We start from the raw sequence: 18,573 nt of genomic DNA on the forward strand, positions 1-18,573 counted from the left end.
AATTTGGCCACTAAAATAATAATAACTCTCAAAATGCTTATCCTTTAAGTATGCCGCTTGAAATAGGAGTCACACCTATTATTTCCTTATGTGACCAAATGCACTTTTCTAAAATAGAAATGGTCCCTCTCAATCATTACACGACTTTCCAAAAATAAGTCCATGAAACTAAGTCCAAACAAAGTCAAATCTGAGTCAAACGATGAATAAACAAGAGCATAATGAATTTGTAAAAACCCCAACTGGTTATAGCTCAAATAACACCAATTTTCTATACTAAGTAGTTATTTGACATTCCGTCAAACACTTGGCAAGCAAGCTCTGATACTACTATAATAATGCTGCCTAGTATAGCTTAATCAAATTTGCTCTAAAAAATGCTGATAAAAGCGCAAGGAATTTCATCAAACAATTCACATGCAAGGGACATATGACTGATATAGTATTTCAGCTTGCTTTAAATGACTCTTTCTTCAATTTGCATCAATGAGAATCTTGTGCTAAAAGACTCAAAATGGACTACACAATGACCTAACATGAGTGTGCAACTAATTTTGACAATATTCAATGCATATATATGATCTAAGCATGAGAAATGAACACCTACAGCCAACTGACATTTTTACAAACAGTTGGTATGCAAACTAACTAGCTGATAAATAATGATATTGAATTGCTTAAATGACACCAGCAACTATTATCTTCTTAATTGCAATGAAATTTCTAATACAATGCTCATGAAATATGGCCAAGACTTTTGGCATTTACATGGATTACAAAAAATGATAATGTTGGTATAATGCACACCTACAGCTAAAACTTAAACACCTAAAAAGCAATACTAACAAAGGAACCTGGTTGTAGATGGCTGTAATAATTTTCTTCAATGCTGCCCCTTCTTTGCTTTTTCCGATTTGTTTTTTCAAATTGCTTTTTCGGATCTGCTTTTTTGAGCTACTTTTTCAAGGCTTCTTTTTTTGGCCTGCTTTTTCGGCTTGCCTTTTCAATTCTGCTTTTTTCGGACTGCTTTTTCGGCCTACTTTTTTTTGGTTTTGTTTTTTTCGAAGAAATCAAACCCTCAGGTAGTCTGAGTATACAAATTAAGCTCAACTTGAAATGACTGAATACCACTTCCAAAGTGCAACCCTTCAGAAGGTCTTTCACTTCCTCAGTTATGCAATCTCTTGAGAGGTATTGTTCTCAACGATTATGCTGAATATTTGTAGACTTGGATGGTGCCACAAATGCTCAAAGAGAATGTAGTTGAATTATCAAATCCCCGTCCATGCAAATGAGAGGCCAAACCCTCTATTTATTCACTTTTCTTAGAAGTTACTAAGAACTTCTAGAAGCATCCATTATAAAAACTCATTATAATGCACTTTTATAATTAAATAACTTTATAAAATAAAAAGTGCAACTCAACTTAAAATTATAACATGTAGGCCGCATATAAAAAAATAATGATAAAAGAATATCTCCAAGAGCATAATAAGCCATCCAATCCTCAAATAAACGCCAGAATGACCCTCTCATCACACCCACTAGTCTACGAGAGTTCGTAATAGACTGATTCGACACGCAAAACGATGTCAACCAAAACAGGGACATTATATTATAGCTCAAATAACACCAATTTTCTATACTAAGTAGTTATTTGACATTCCGTCAAACACTTGGCAAGCAAGCTCTGATACTACTATAATAAACGTTGCCTAGTATAGCTTAATCAAACATTAATTTCTTTCACAATTCAAAGGTTTGACATTTTGTTAAACACTTGGCGAGCATTTTGCTATCATTGTATATACAATGTTTTGAAATGTCCTTTGCTGGATTTGATAAGAAATATTACACTTGAACTATAGGGATTTTTGTCAAACAGTTGTCCAGTAATCAAACTCTTAAGTAAAATCACTACTGTCATGCCACTGTGCTGATTGCTCACATAAATGATATGAAACAACTAATTTAAACTTATAAAGTCAGGTTTTCAACAAGTTTTAAGATGATGTTTTGAAAGCACAATATTGCAATAATAGTTTATAACCAGACTAATAACCTGACAACATTTATACAATATGTGAATGATAAATTTCTGAGTTCAAATATTAAATAACACACAATGATTGGGTTACGAATGGGCAATGAACATACAGACCCGTTAACAATGTGAGTGCCAATATGGAAGATTGAATATGTTTGGAATGTCCTCCCAGTGCCCACGTCCAATTATTTGCCTTAGTTGTTATTTGCCGACTGAAATATACTCACCCCGATTGTAGTTATTGTCCTCCATTCTCACTCCAACATTCATAGTGGCTTAAGTGCTCCAGTATGTGACCCTGCGAAATGGTGATGATATCTCCCAATGCCACGTTACTGCACCTGACTCCTTGCCAATATAAATGTATGATTGTCCTTGTAGATGTCTCCAGTCCGTAAGCTATTACTACTATGGCCCGACTGCTACTTCTGGGTGAGGTGATCTCGTGTAGGAACTACTGTGAACTGAATCGATTATTGTCCAGTTCTTCTTTTCTGCTATGCATTCAGTCCTGGAATCTAATGCTGAGCAATGCAATTACACTCGATTGGAATGGAAAGTTACTCACATAGGGAACTATAACTCTGCCGAGAAATGACTAATTCTTTCCTTTAACCGTCCAAACTTAAAACACCAATACTTGTTAGCCGACTGGATGGGTCTGGCGGTGTTTCTGTAGCCGACGGATTGACTGTCGTCGATGTTTTGTATTTTGTAGCCGACGGGTAAATAGTTTATAGCGGATGTAATGTTGTGGCCGACGGACTCCTTCGGGAAGGTTCGGCGGTAGTATTTATATCTCGTTTGGGATCATTGTAAAACATAAATCATCTACGATTGTGAATCTTATGAAGCCTAATGTATGTTCAAGCGTATGTGAATATAATTCTGCTGTTCATGTTCATTGTCTGTATATGTTGATTTCTTTACCTGTACGGTAAACATTTGGCGCCGTTGCCTTATGAATCTGGAAGGTGGGAAGAATGAAGATTAATGCCAAATCAGCTTAACAAAGATCGGAATAAGGTCAAGGAAAAAGATGGAACCCGTACTGCGCAAGAGAATTTAATTCTGGCACAGCAAGTCGAATGCCGACGGAGATTTCAGAAGATTGCCGACGGAAACTGGAGTGTAGAAGAATTGTTGGAGGAGACTCGGCAGCGGGTGGAATTGGTGGAAGAAGCATAGGATGAGTTCTTGAAATTGTGTTCGCCGAGGGAAGAAAATTCAAATGGAAGAGCATCAACTCGCACGGCTCGCAGTGCTGAGGGAGCACGAGCGTGGAGTGACCTCTTCGTCCGAGATAGACTTCCGCGGGAAACAACTTCAGAAGATCCTTCTTCTTCACCAAGGTTCGCAGCTGTCGACACCTCCGGTGTGGGAGAGCAATCCGCCAGTATGGGAGTGCAGTCCTCCGGTGTGGGAGAGTAGTCCGCCAGTGTGGGAGTGCAGACAACCGGTGTGGGAGTGCAGCCTGCCGGTGTGGGAGTTCAGACCTCCGGTGTGGGAGTGCAGACCGCCGATGCGGGAGTACAGACCTCTGGTGTGACAATGCAGACCTCTAGTGTTGTGATGGCGGGACCCAAAGAAAAGCTGCCGAAGTTTGAAGGCGATGGTACCGCCGACCCCATCCGACATTGTAAGACATGTGAGACGATCTGGCGGGCAAATGGAATCACAGATGCCAATGAATGGGTCAGGCAATTTCCAGCAATCCTACGGGGTGTGGCGATTGATTGGGTTTCGGATACGGATCCACAAAAGCTGAATACCTGGGATAACATTAAAAAGGAGTTCCTGGCGGAATTTAAACTCTTGCGGGATGATAATGAAATCGTAGTAGAGATTTTGAATACTAAACAGGGGAAGCACGAAACTGTCCGCGTCTACGCCAGGAGATTAAAAGACTTAATAAACAAAATGGAAAGCAAGCCAACGGACGGATTGCAGAAAAGGTGGTTTGTGGACGGCCTACGCTCGCAGTTGCGGAGGAAAATGAAAATTGTGCCACTGTCGTCATATGTGGATGCTTATAACAGAGCCCTGGACCTTGAAAGTGCGCACAAGACAAAGAAGAAGAAAACTAGCTCCTCTGACTCTGATGATGATGAATCTGTTGGAGATGATAGCAGCGACGACAAAGATAGTAGCAAAAAAGTTCGTACTTTACAGAAGGATATGGTTCGAATGATGGAGTTTAAAAATATGCAGAAGGAGCCAAAAGGCAATGAACTGTGGTGCACGGAGTGTAAGACCAACGGTCATATTAAAGGATCGTGTCCAAAGAACCAATTCTGTGACATTTGTCAGATCGTGGGCCATTCGACAAAGCAGTGCCCCTTTAACATGAAGACAAGAGGATCTCTACAGGTGTTTCTCACACAGGAGGCTTCCTCGTCGGGTAGTAGCGGAAACATGAATACCGCCGGTGCTACATCCGAAGGGTATAGGAATAATAATAGAGGGCAAAATAACAACAATGTGAACAATAACAATAATAATGGGAGCCGAAGTCGAACCCAGTATGATGCAAATGGACGACCAATCGTTCAATATCGAGCATGTAATTTGTGGGGTCATTTTGCGCGGGATTGTACAACGGCAAACACATCGAAATTATTATGCAGATGGTGCGGACCCGGCGATCACGAAGATTCCAAGTGTCCAAAGTCTAGAGTAAACTTGATCACTGTCGGCACAGATGTAGAGGAGGTTCTGGCAATTACACGGAGGCAAGCGGAGGAAAAAAGAAAATTGGGGGAAATACAGGCGGAAATTGGAAAGGTATCGTCGGTAGGGACATCTCAGTTGAAGGACATCACCGGCACCTTGGCAAGGAACTTCGCAGAACAAAACATTGTACGGAAGATCTTACAAACGGAGATACTGGTAAAGATAAGTGACCTCCTCACAATGCCCCAGTTACAGACGGCCATTCTGAATCATACACCGTTTTCGAAAGCAACGGAGGACACAGGAAGGGACAGTAGGGAAGTGACAACAACAGACCCAATGCTGCTGGCACTCACCTTCGAACGGCATCCGACGGTCGTCGAGATGGGGATTTTGGAAAATGTTTTGATAGAGACAATTGTTGACGGAGGGTCCGGCGTGAATGTCTTACTGGAGGATACCTAGAAGAAGTTAGGAAAGCCAACGCTGTGGCCACCTACATTCCAGTTGCTCACGGCGGACCAGTACGGAATCAAACCGTTGGGAATCTTGAGGGTGCAACCGGTAACAATTGGTACGCAACCATTTTTATTGGATTTTGTGGTCATTCCATTGAAAAGAAAAGGATATGATGCTATTCTGGGACGGGATTGGTTGGTGCAAGAAAAAGTAAAACATGATTGGAAACGAAATACACTATCAATGGAGCACGGAGGTAGAAGATTCACTATTGACTTGCATACACAAATAGTTGGTGAGGAGGCAGCATCGTCAGATTCAGAAAGTGACGACGAAAGTGACGACGAAGGAAAGAGGAGAATGGAACCAGACGAAGGAGTATTGAGACTTGACAGAGGATCGAATGACAACGACTTGGACTCGATGAATGGTCTATTCCACTGGCAGATAGAAGACTACGAACTGTTTCCGAGTTGCAATATGTTAATGGTCGACGAACGTGACAAAACACAGGAAAATGAATGTGCGGAGGAATGTAGGGAAGCGAAAGAAGGAAAAGCTGCCATGGTTGAAGTTGAGGGGAAGAACATACAGTCTGAACACAGAAAAACAAAAGATCCCACTGTCCGGTACATGGTGAATGGACCGCGCAGAAAGAAAAGGTTACACCGCAGCATAAAATTAGTGGAAGGGCATCGACAGCAAGGAAATAATCCAGTTGTGCGACGACTGCAGGTACAGTGGGCGATGGAGCTGGCACAGAATAGACGTAAGGCATACGACGGTCGGAATGAAATCAAAGTGGAAAAGTTTAAGGCTAGATGACTTGGACTATATCAAATCCGGGAGATCGGCAACAATCGAGTGGTAAAGTTGGGAACATTGGACGGGCAAGAGGTACCTCACGCAGTCAACGAATCCTACCATGCCAGGAAGATGTCGTCACCATCACAAAATGATCAGATGATTCCCTTGTCGTCGTCGTTGCAGAATGGCGACGCCTGGAGGCAAAATTGAGGTGCTGTCTTTTAATTTTATTTTAATTTTGTCAAAAAAAGAAAGAGAAAAAAAGAAAAAAAAGGACCCCGCGGGCAGAGTTTGTCTGCAGGTGAAAAAAAGTCCCGCGGGCAGAGTCTATCCGCGGGTGGAAAGAGGACCCTGCGGGCAGAGTCTATCCGCGGGTGAAAAAAGCCTCGCGGGCAGAGTCTGTCCGCGGGTGAAAAAGTCCCAAGGGCGAAGACAAAGGCCCCGTGGACGTGAAAGGGAATGGCCCCGCGGACAGACTGTCCGCGGGTTAATAAAAGCCCCGCGGGCATAAAACTTCTAAGTTCCTCCGCCAGAAAGGCCGCGTGTAAAAAATATTTCCGCTAGAGTCCATTCCCTCCTCCAGCCAGATTTCTTCGCGGGGAAATGGAGACATAAAGAAGAGTGCTTGTTCTGCCAGAAGGAGAAGCTCAGGGTTTTGTGAGGAGTGGGAAAAATATGGCATATTTAGTTTGGGCGCTTTTGAGTTTAGCAGCAGCACAGTAAAATTGCAGGAGCCAAGATGGAATCTGTGTAGGGAAGGAGAAGAATTTTTGTGTGCAGAGGGATTTGTGGTGGATTGTAGAGGAAGCAGTTAAAAAAAAAAAAAAAAAACGACGACAGATTCAAGTTGTTCAGAATGAGTTACAGATGATGCCAAAGGTAAGGGGACGCATCCATGATTGCCAGAAAGAGTGCAGAATCGGCAGAAAATGACAGAAATGGTGTGTTTCGTGCATTTCTGTGTGAGTTGCGAAGTGCTAATTTGGTCTTGGCGGTGAGGGGCGCTGCCCCTCGACCCCGCCGGGGGCATTGCCCCTTGGACCCCCAGTCGTTGCGGATATCACTCGTGGGAGTCTGACCAGTTGAGAAGAGTTGAAGTTGCTACAAGCATGGACTATTTGTGTACCGAGGCACTGGGAGTAAGTGTTGGCCGGGAGGCTGTCTTGGTGGATGCATAGAGAGCTCGGGAGGAGCTAATCATCCAGTTGGAGGTAGTGCAGCGACACTTAGCTCAGTGGACCCAGTGTTGGAAGCAGAGAAAGCAGCACAGGTGGCTATCAAGGTCAGCTTCATCAAAGAGGCAGCGTTGTGTTAGTAGAGGCTACAGGCATGGGATGAAGGTGACAGTGATGTGTCAGACGCAGATTTCTCTTGTTGTAGTCACTCTGTTAATGTATTTTGTTTGTTAATTTGTCTCAGATATTTTGTCAGTCGTCAGGAGACGACTTTTCTTTTTGGGGGGGATGGTGTTAGCCGACTGGATGGGTCCGGCGGTGTTTTTGTAGCCAATGGATTGATTGTCGTCGGTGTTTTGTATTTTGTAGCCGACGGGTAAATAGTTTGTAGCGGATGTAATGTTGTGGCCGACAGACTCCTTCGGGAAGGTTCGGCGGTAGTATTTATATCCCGCCTGGGATCATTGTAAAGCATAAATCATCTACGATTGCAAATCTTATGAAGCCTAATGTATGTTCAGGCGTATGCGAATATAATTCTGCTGTTCATGTTCATTGTCTGTATATGTTGATTTCTTTACCTGTACGGTAAACAATACTGACCTGTATGTGTTACTTTCTTGAAAGCCTTCAAACACCTGAATCCTCCTCACTGAACTCCCAATTCTTAAAGACCTTAATGCATCAATTTGGAATCATAACTCTGAAGTGCAACTGTGAGATGCTGGATTTGCGTCTAGTCTCACTCTTTTCCTCAAGGGGTTTCATCCTTAAGAAATATCCAATCACATGTAAGCAACCTTTAGGATTTGTAAAATAACATATATTTGCTGTCTCAATCCCAAGGCAAAAGCTTTCTTTTATAACCTCAAAGTGTGGGGAGATGCAAACATCTTAGCAATGTGGGATAAAAGACTATTTCCTCTTTTAGTCACTTAACTCATTTGTCCTAAAGTGACTTTAAATAATAAAATACTTTATAATCAGAGTTAATTAAACAATGCAATTTTAACCTTAGAATTTCCCATTTAAAATCTCCTCAACTGAAACCAGAACTCCTATGACTGGCTAGCATCTTGAATAAAATGTTGTTAGCCTATCCGGATGAAGAGATAGACCAACTAGGTGCCATCAAAGCTAGCACAGAGAAGGGGACATTACATGTTTTTCAATTCTAAACACAATACTAGGAAGTGTGGTGAACTACACACAATTGTCAGGTAAATCAGACTTCAAGAAATTTAAATTTGATAAATACCAAACACATGAATTCTGCCTTGTGAAATTTCAATTTAAAATTCAGAGTTGCAAGTATTCTCTAACTGATAATATTGAGTTCCTATTTGCTTACAATAAGGCTGCAATGGTTTTATTTATTATAAGAAATAACCTGATAGTAAATTGCCGATAGCATAGTTGCAGCAGTTTTGATTATAGATGCTTGAAATATCCTAAATGTTGCTTCACCATGTAATCCCAAGTAGCCATGTCCATAGGACTGGACACCCAAACTTGATGTAATCTAACTGCCTGACCTGTCAATCTAATTAACAAGATGCCAGCAGTTCTGAATATTCCCCACATCAACCAGGCTGCAAATGCCACTACAGACTGTAAGCACACAACATCAGCAACAGGGAATTGATGTTGCAAGGGAAGAAGATAGGCAATGCACTAACATGTCAAGTAGGCGTTGAAACTCAGTAAATTTCCAGCTCCTCAAACATCTATAGACATTCTCAGCACGATAAAAAATGGATGATACTGACAGCAACTCCCAGGTAGACAATTTGAACTCCCTCAATTTGCAAATATAAATGCTATCAATCTTCTATGCTCACAATGACTTCCACCCACAGAGATAATAAATTTCTCCAGCAAATATCAATATCCAGATTTATGAATTCTGAATTATCAGCAAACAAAGATAATAATTACCAGATCTCTCCACAAAGGGTTTGCCCTCTCAGCCACAGTTGATACAATAAGAGAAGACACTAAATTCCTTCAATAGACAATTGCTTCTCAGCCACAGTTGCTACAGAAAGCGGAAGCTCTAAATCCAGACTCTCAAATCAAACCACTATACATCAGCAATGGAATGCACACAATCGGCTACAAACCCTTATACTTCTGAAAGGGCATAAAATCAACCACAAGAAAAACTTTTCACAAGTAACAAAAGCAAATAGATAATCAAATGCTTTTCTCATCAAATGGGCTAATATTTTTAATCTCCAAATGGCACAAGTTTTCCAAATGAACTCCACTTAAGAAGCTTCCTCCACACAACATTAAAATATAATAAAGTGCCATTATATTGTAACTTATTAATTGTTTTTGGCTCCAAAAATGACCTTTTCCATAATATTTTGACACACAAGGCCACTTTTTCTTGTGCCCATGATTTAAACTTTTCAACTTAGTTCCAACGAGCTATGATACTGAGGTGACCAAGATACAACACCAACAAAAATAGCAAATTCAACATATTTAGATGAATAATAATAATTCACCCATCTTGCGAAAACAACTGAAGAAGCATCAGAATTGAAATCAAACAACACCAAAGTGATCTTGATAAAGAAAGACAATGAATGAACCTGATAGGGTGACTTACTATAACTAGACACTCCCTTCAAGATTCTTGGAGCCCAAACCAAAAGCTCGAAATAAAAACTAAGAGCATCACTCAACTCCTCTAACTCAACTGAGCTCATTGGAACCATCAATTTGACTTACTATAAGTAGTAAGTCCTTCAAACGAAGCTAAAACGCACCATAGGTAGTTGGAAGGCCTATAACCCCACAATGGAGACCCTCAAATCCCACTGTCAGCTCATTGGTCGCGATAGTGAACTGGCCAAGCCAACTATAGGAACCTGTTAAAAATGGGGATATTACAATCCTCCCTCCCTAAGATTGCTTTTCCCCAAGCAATCCTAGAGCAAATTGAATATTACAGTCCAGTTGGATCCCAAGAGTAGAACTGCGTCCTATCCCTGATATGTACAAGCAACTCTTATAGCATCAACACCCAAATAATTAATATTGATGATAGAACCATCTGGAAACTAACTATAGGCATTGATGGTGATAACAACACATTAGAACTCAATCCAATTGAAATACCAACTCTGTCAACATATGAGTCCCTATCAAACCAACACTCACACCCAACTGCACTGTAGAGATGGTAAGAACCGTATGTACCTGAAACACTACTACCAAATCCAACCTTTGCCAAACTGTCCTAGGTGTGTGTGTACTCCAAGTGATCTAACTTGTAGTTGTTGATCCCATCTGCAAAATATGGTGCTAGCCCATCCCGCAATGGATGATATGAAGTTCAAGCCAACCCACACCTGCGTGAAACCAAATGCTCAACCTGTTGGTCAAAAGTGAAATGATGAGCACTCAACACTATGTAATGCCAATAAAATGCCCCAATCTTTGTCAATGACTCATCGGTACCAAGCTGGGAATCAAGAGACAACTCCAACCTTTGACTCCGAACTATTGGTCAAGCAAGATCCTAGTCAATCCTCTTAGCAAACCCAATCGCAAAATCTCTGTTGGGAAGTATTGTAGCCTAGGTCTCTACAATCTTCCCCACCAATCATTATATAGCACAAGAGCCCCAAATGGGAGTATCCTTAGATACTTTGTATGGATCCTCTCGCAAATCCCAACTCTCAAGCAAATACTCCATAAAGGACTTGATATAGTAGAATTATATGTGGAAGCATCAACCTACTCCCCTGTAATTCAAAACTAATCCCTCTGAAAACGTGACACAACAGGAATCACACTGCAACCCTTAACTAATGCTCTCATCTCTTTCGTACCTACTTCACCCATATCCTGGGCGAATGTGACTGCCACATCATCATGCCCCTCATTGTGAACCATGGAAGCAAACTCACTACCAACCACAATATGCAACTGAATGAGGTCTAGCACTAGTATCGACTGTGCCTGCTCAAACTCCACGATAACCTCATCCAGCTATAATTGTGACTCCTAAAGAGACAACTAAGTACACCGAAGAGAGTCCACTGTCACGTCTAGATCTTGGGTGAGCTCAACCACCTCCTCTTTCCCTAACAACTTCTCATAACAGGTGCTCCCCACTCCAGAAGGTAGTCCTTGTCAGCAACTAACTGCAAATAGTTATGCTTCAAGATCCTGACAACCTCTTGAAGCACACGAATCTCTGCTAAAGAAAGAGTACTATAATTGTTTTCATCTAACATAGGAGCACCCCAAACATATGTGCCTAGCATCTGACGAATCGCATCAAAATGCTCAAAAGCTAAAGAGATGTCACCATCACTCACCTTTAGTTGGCTGGCCACATGAAGCTTTTGTAATCCTTAACTCCTCTACAAGCTCTCTATCTTGCTAAGTGCACTGTGATAGAAAACTGAATTAGAGTTGCTCACCACCAAATTGCTCACCGCATGTGTGCTATCCTCCTCACATACATCTGCAACTAAGATACAACTACTTCTAAGTTCTATTTCCAAATGAACTCCACTTAAGAAGCTTTCTCCACACAACATCAAAATATAACGTGTCATTATTATATAATTTATTAATTACTTTTGGCTCCAAAAATGACCTTTTCCCCTATAACATAATATTCTGACACACAAGGCCACTTTTTCTTGTGCCCACAATTTAAAACTTTTCAACCAGGTTCCAACGAGCTATGATACTAAGGTGACCAACACACAAAACCAACAAAAATAACCACCTCGGCATATTTAGAAGAATAATAATAATAATTCACCCATCTTACGAGAACAACTGAAGAAGCATCAAAATTGAAATTTGACAACACTAGAATGATCTTGATGAAGAAAGACAATGAATGAAGCTAGTAGAGAAACTTATTATAAATAGATGCTCCCTCCAAGATCCTTGGAGCCCAAACCAGAAGCACAAAATAAAAATTGAGAGCATTACTCAACTCCTCTAACATCGGCATTTGTTTCATTCTGTGACAGATTTCTTTTCGCCCAAGAAAGACTCCTAGCGCTTTCTTGGTCTCTGTTCTTTATGGTTATTTCTTTAGCTGTTTTTGTTTTGTTCGGACATCTTTGTATGCTCCTCCTGGGGTTTGCTTCACTGTTGTAATCTTTTCAGTCCCATAGATCTCTTTTGGTCTTTTGTTGGACATTAATATTATTATCTTATCTTATCTTATCTAACTCAACTGAGCTCATCGTAACCATTAGTTTGACTTACTATAAGTAGCAAGTCCCTCAAACGGAGCCAAAATGCACCATAGGTTGCTGAAAGCATAGTTATGGGACTCAGACTCCCCTCTAACTCGGAAAGTCAAAATCCGACTTGGACTCGGAGTTGGCCAAGATTCGGTAAGGACTCAAAAATTTGAAAAATCCAAGAAATTCAAAGATTTTTAAGGATTTAAAGATTTTTTCATGCATCATTTAGTCAATTAACATCAAATACAATAATTGAGATAAATAGAAGCTACTTAACGCTCGTACACAATTTTGCATAGATCCCATAAGTATAAAAGTGAATTTCTGAAGGAAAAAAGCTGAATAACATAATATAAAGTTAAACATAGTGTCACTGTCAAATGTTTACAATATATGAAATCCATGGAATCAAAAGTTGAAAACATATATCAAAATATCAGCTAGAGTGTAGAAGACTAAGGTTCATAGTAGCTATGCCCTCCTACGAATACACCTAAGATAAGTCATGGAAGACTCGGATATTGAGAAATATGTTTGTTACTGCCAAAGAAACGTGCATAGCTACGATTCAGGCGATTCTGTGATCCAACTAAGGTTGAGCGATTCATGGTGAGTCAGTGAATCGGCTAGCCGATTTTTGGGTTAGAAATCACCAAAATCGTGATTCATGGCAATTCACTAAAAATCTCCCAAAATCGCCTGAAATCGGCAAACATTTCATTACAGAGATTTCATTACTTGACAAATATTTCCCAAATCTAGAGAATCTCATCGTTGAATTTGCATGAAATACTTAGTATGGATGCACGATCGAATCTCATCCTATATCATGTTTGAATTCATGAGAGAATTGAGTTAAAATGACAAGCATAATTTCCCATTAGATTTATGTAATATTATGAAGGCACCAGATTTAGCTAAAGAAGCTATGTCGATTCATGAAGAATATCAGAATGCAATTTCATTTCAACATAAATTAATCCTGCATTTTCTTATGGTAGGATCGACACATATTCATCCACGGGAGCTTCATTTTTTCTCAAAAAACCCTAATTTTAACTAAAAATCGCAACATCAAGAAGCGTAATATTGAGAGCTTGTGAATATGGGAAATCGTAAGGGTAAGATGGGAGGATGCCGGAAGTTGCGAAATGGTAAGTAAAAATGGTGAGTAATGTTTTAATATATATATTATTTTATTCTTTATCATTTTATATATTTATTTCTTTAGGAGATTAAAAATGATGAAAAACATTCTTGCTCCTAATTTATACTTTCATATATGTTTTAAAAGGTAAAAGACATTTGATCTTTATTAATTTTTTAAAAGTCGAATATATTTTCAAGTAAGAGATTAATATTAACTTGGAGATATTTATATAATCTTTCACAATGTTATGAATATTTATAAATATTGGCAAAATTTATAATTTTATAATCTATTTATGTATGTCATGACTCATTATGATCCCATGATTTTTATTTACTTAAGCTACAATTTACATTTTACATATGTGATGGATTTATCAATTAGGTTTCTTGTTTATGTATGTTAACTTCGATTTGATGATGTTATAGTGTTTTTTAGTTATATTCAGTAAAGGGTGCATGAAACAAGTTTTAAATCGTTAAAATCTTTAAATTTCAAACGTTTTTTCACTTTGTCGATTCACAATGGTGATTCAGGCGATTCATAGGCGATTCACAATTTGAGTAAGCCTTGCTGATTTCGATCCGATTCCTAATTTTGGTTCTTTGGTTACAGCTTATGTGTGCATTGTAGACAACAAAAGGGCTCTCAAGTATGTCTATCAATTTGCTTGGTGAAACACAACCTTTAACGATAAAAGTATTTTAATAACAATTATAGTTGGCTTACAAATTTTTGCCAAGAAAATGATCAAGAACATAGCCAGCAACACATATACATGTCAGTCTGAAAGTTTATAACTTTATGTACAACACTAGAGAGTTCTAACATTCATGAACATATAAGTCTAAAATAGAAGAAAAATTCATATACATCATATAGAATTCTAGCACAAATATATGTAAATCTGAAAATATCTGTATAACATTACTGAACTCTACGATGTTGAAAGTGACTTCTTCATAATGAAACCTAGATAGTAACCAATATTGGTAGTGAGCCTTCAATTTGGGTAACTATCCTTCATTTTGAGATGTAGGGCTATTCAGCTGTGTAATTTGCTATAAGCTGGTTAACGACATTTGAAGTTTAAACATTAAATTTCCTATAATATTCAAGATTTTCAAATATAAATTTGAAGATTTAAGATTTAAGACTCAATCCTTAATAAATTCTTGACATAACACAACATCATTTTCAGAATTAATATACACTGAAAAAAAAAACGCCTTCCAAAAATCTCTATCTTTAAAATAAAATAATAATTTTTTATTTAAAAAAATTTAAAAATTTGGAGAGTCCTGGGACCGGGACTCGGTGAGTCCATGTGAACTCAGCCAAGTCCGAGTCTAGAGGCCATTTGCCTCGGAAAGGCTGCCTCTGCCTCTGCCTCAGACTCGTAGAGTCCTGGAACACTAGCTAAAAGGTCTATAACCCCACAACTAAGACACTCATATCCCACTGTCAACTCATGAGGGTCGCGATGGTGAACTGACCAAGCTAATTGCATGAACCTGCTTAAAATGGGGACATTTCAGAATTTAAAAGGAGACAAAACCCTCCCATAGCCAAGTGTTTGCCTCAGAAGACCCTCTATCCACAATAATTAGCCTACAAGGATCACAATAATAGGCTAATCTCTCAAACTTTGAAGCTACTGAAAATGGGGCATTACAAAGAAGATAGAATTACTTTTAGAACAATTAATTTATAGTTTTTGAAACTGCTGAAAGTTGCAATTGCACGCTATAAATACATCACTTACATAAAATTAACTGAGTTGTTACCAACCATATGTTGCAAAATTTGCCATTTTAAGGTTGAAGTCATCCCTACATTATTGTTTAAGGAGTAAATTCATATTTATAATGTCTATACTATAGAAGCTTTGTCGTCCGGAGATGACTTTTCTTGTGGATAATTCCATTCGAATGATGTACATATATCTCCTGAAGGGGTGACTCAACTGTCGTGCAATCTTTCGAACACGAACTAATCCTGTTGGCTGTAGTATGCTGCAGTGGCAGAGAAGAGAAACGCTATAGGAGGCAACATTGTTGAAAATGTAATAGGGAATTTAATGTTATGTTTTAAATGCTTTTAGTTTTTGAAGTTTGTAATAATGTCCTACATGTGGTGGCATACCTAGAGTAACAGTTCGATAAGCTCTCCAGATATAGCCACCTAGGACCAAGTGTGTGGATCTTAAATTAGAATAGTTTTTTTAAGATCGTAGGTGGAGTATTTAATGATTTTCAGAATCCAATAATAGGTAGTAGGCAGGCTTTTGGAATATTCTTGATTTAGACTGTCTAATATTGGTAGGAAAAGAACGTTTCAGATTCTTATCCTTTTCTTGGATAGAAGACGAAAAAAAAACGTGGATATTTAAAATGTGGCCTACTGCATGATTGTCAGATTCCAATAATAGGTAGTAGGCAGTTTCGGATTCTTATCCTTTTCTTGGATAGAAGACGAAAAAATGTTTCTCATCCTTTTATTAGAAAAAGAGAGTCAGTTTTAAATAAGCCGGTTAGGAGAGGAATTCGAATTTGGGTAATAGAGAAAGTTTCAGTTTTTGCCTTAGAAAGGATATAGATAATCGACTATGGAGTTTGGCAGCAATTCGATCTTGGTCTCTCTTGTCAAAGTGCAAATATATTTTCTTTGAGGACATTACGGGTTAAAGATCTTGGTGTGTGGGTGAAGATAAACTATGGAGATTTATATATTCGGATTAATCCAGTCTTGAGTTTGGTTCGAGTTCGATCCCGGCTAATTGATGTCGTGCCCCTTGAAGTAACTCAGTTGAGTGAGTATTCCTCCTGAGTTTTCCAAGGTGTGGCTCTGCATCATAGTATAGTTTTACTGACAACAAGCTTGTTTGGAAATTATCCACTCATTTCTGTTTATGGATCTCGTGAGTTGTAGTCTTAGTGAGCTTCCTCTTTTGGTTGGAAGAAGGGTTGTGCAACATTAACTATTCTATTGTGTTGTTACAAAAGTGATGAATTAAAACATCGACACAATCAAAGAGTGCTTTCATAATTTGAAAAGAGTACATGATGCAAGGGTATGCAAACCCTCTCCAGCAATCTCTCAACACTAAACAATGCAACTCAGAAAATCTACAAATCACATTGCTTGAAGATGGATCATTAACCAAACTGCTTATCATAACTTACTTTTGTTCTTTATCACTGCATTGTATCATTAAAAAACACTTTTTGAGGAGGCCCCTGCTTTTACTTTGGTAATGCTGATTGCTCCTTCCATTCAAATAATGCATGCATAATCAGTTGCCTTGATCATATTAGCCCCACCTTGTGTACCACAATCAATGCCTAAACAAATGCAATTCTTCCTTTTTATACTCTTTGCTAATTAGCTCACTTTAGAATCCTGTGTTGATAGTTCTTTTTCCTTGAATCAAATGACATAAATAACAGTCTACTTCACATCAATTAAAATTTCCAACCAATGATTCTTACACTACTTAACAGATTCACATAGCTGTTAATTGCATCATGTATTTTTGTACAGGTACTAGTCTCAAAAAGTGTAAAACCTGATTTAAAATATCGTATTTATGACCTTGAGTATGTGCATATCAAATACATTTTTCAAATTGAAGTACACATATAGATGACAGCCTACAACTGTGCCAAACAACAATTTTTGTACAAATATTTTTGCATCTCTTGCATTCTCTTACATCCTGATGATGGACCACAGAGTGTGATCCGAGATGCCGATGCTAAAAATACACACAGTCAAAACCAGAAGATTCTTGATTAACATTTAATGATTTTTCTTGTTGATTCAGCATGCATTGTGCTCATTTTGATAAACAATAACTATACTGATCTATGGCCCACAGTTTCAAACTTCAGGCATATGCTTTTGTAGACTTTTTTCAAGTTAATAAAGAAGCATAAAATATTCAGCATGCCATGCAATAGATCAGAAATGAATCTTAGCTGATGAAGCATGAAAAATTATCTCAATTGTATATTAGAAATTGGTAGGCAGGTTTCCATTTCGACTTAAAGTGAATCATTGAACAAGAAAATAAACTTAATGAACAACAAGAGAACCAGAGCCAAGATGGGTGTCATCAGAAAAGAGAAGTGAAAGCTGTGAAGCCTGATAATCAGAAGAACAAAAATAAGAATAATTCAATGGCCAACCTGTCCTTTCCTGCGAGGTGATTGCCAAGTAACTGCTGAGGTTCATTACGTTGGAAAGGACCATGGCTTGCCCAGTGCTCAGGTGGACCACGACTAGTGCAGTAATGCTTGACTCTCTGTTGGAACTCTTTCCTGTCGAGGAGCAGACCCACCTGTGGAGTAACAAATATTTCGGGGTTTAAGAAATCATAACAATAACCATGACTGTTCACAAAATTGACAAATAACACAGATTCCAGAATCAATGGGACTAGACACAAACACAGTTACAGAACACCAGTGACTGCCAAATCCAAAGTTTTAGATCCTTGCAAGGTGCTAATCATGTGGAGTTAAGGATCTACATAAGGGCCACGGGCATGTGGCATATATAACCATGATCTATCAAATAAGCTACATTGGAAATTCATGCATACAGTCCTAAATTACTGGTAACTAGAAAATTAACTTTTAAGCAATTAGCAAATAATTAAATTAAAGCTGAATAACTCAGTCAAGTTGTGGAAACCATCCAAAAAACTTTGGAACCATAGTCTGACCATACTGGGATTGTATTGATGATAAAATAATGAAAATTGGGGTCAACCTAGTGACTTACTGTAATAGAGTAATGAAAATTGGGATCAACCTAGTGACTTACTATGAAACTTTAGAGAGCACACCAGAAGGCAAAATTCACTTCAAAAAGTGTCATAGCAGTCCTCAAGTCCAACCGAGCTCACTACTGATAACAAAAATCTCTTCTGACAAGGCTGACTATAGATGGCAAGAGTACATAATGCAGTTGGCTAAATAAATATTTGCAAGTTGTTTCTGGATTTGATTGTGTACAATGCAT

General features: G+C 38.8%; 1 protein-coding gene across 3 annotated transcripts in view; it reads right to left on the bottom strand.

Annotated features, from left to right (window-relative positions):
- The window catches only part of LOC149564443 (mediator of RNA polymerase II transcription subunit), a 381,382-nt gene that overhangs the window by 25,315 nt on the left and 337,494 nt on the right, over nucleotides 1-18,573 (bottom strand). For all 3 annotated transcript variants that reach the window (XM_089817990.1, XM_089817989.1, XM_089817991.1), the window contains exon 16: nucleotides 17,736-17,887. In XM_089817990.1, the coding sequence (XP_089674116.1) occupies nucleotides 17,736-17,887 (152 nt within the window). The remainder of the gene's footprint in view (nucleotides 1-17,735; nucleotides 17,888-18,573) is intronic.

This window comes from Cupressus sempervirens, chromosome 3 (genome assembly GCF_028749045.1).
Source record: "Cupressus sempervirens isolate cs-2001-9-10 chromosome 3, ASM2874904v1, whole genome shotgun sequence".
Classification (NCBI taxonomy): Eukaryota; Viridiplantae; Streptophyta; class Pinopsida; order Cupressales; family Cupressaceae; genus Cupressus; species Cupressus sempervirens.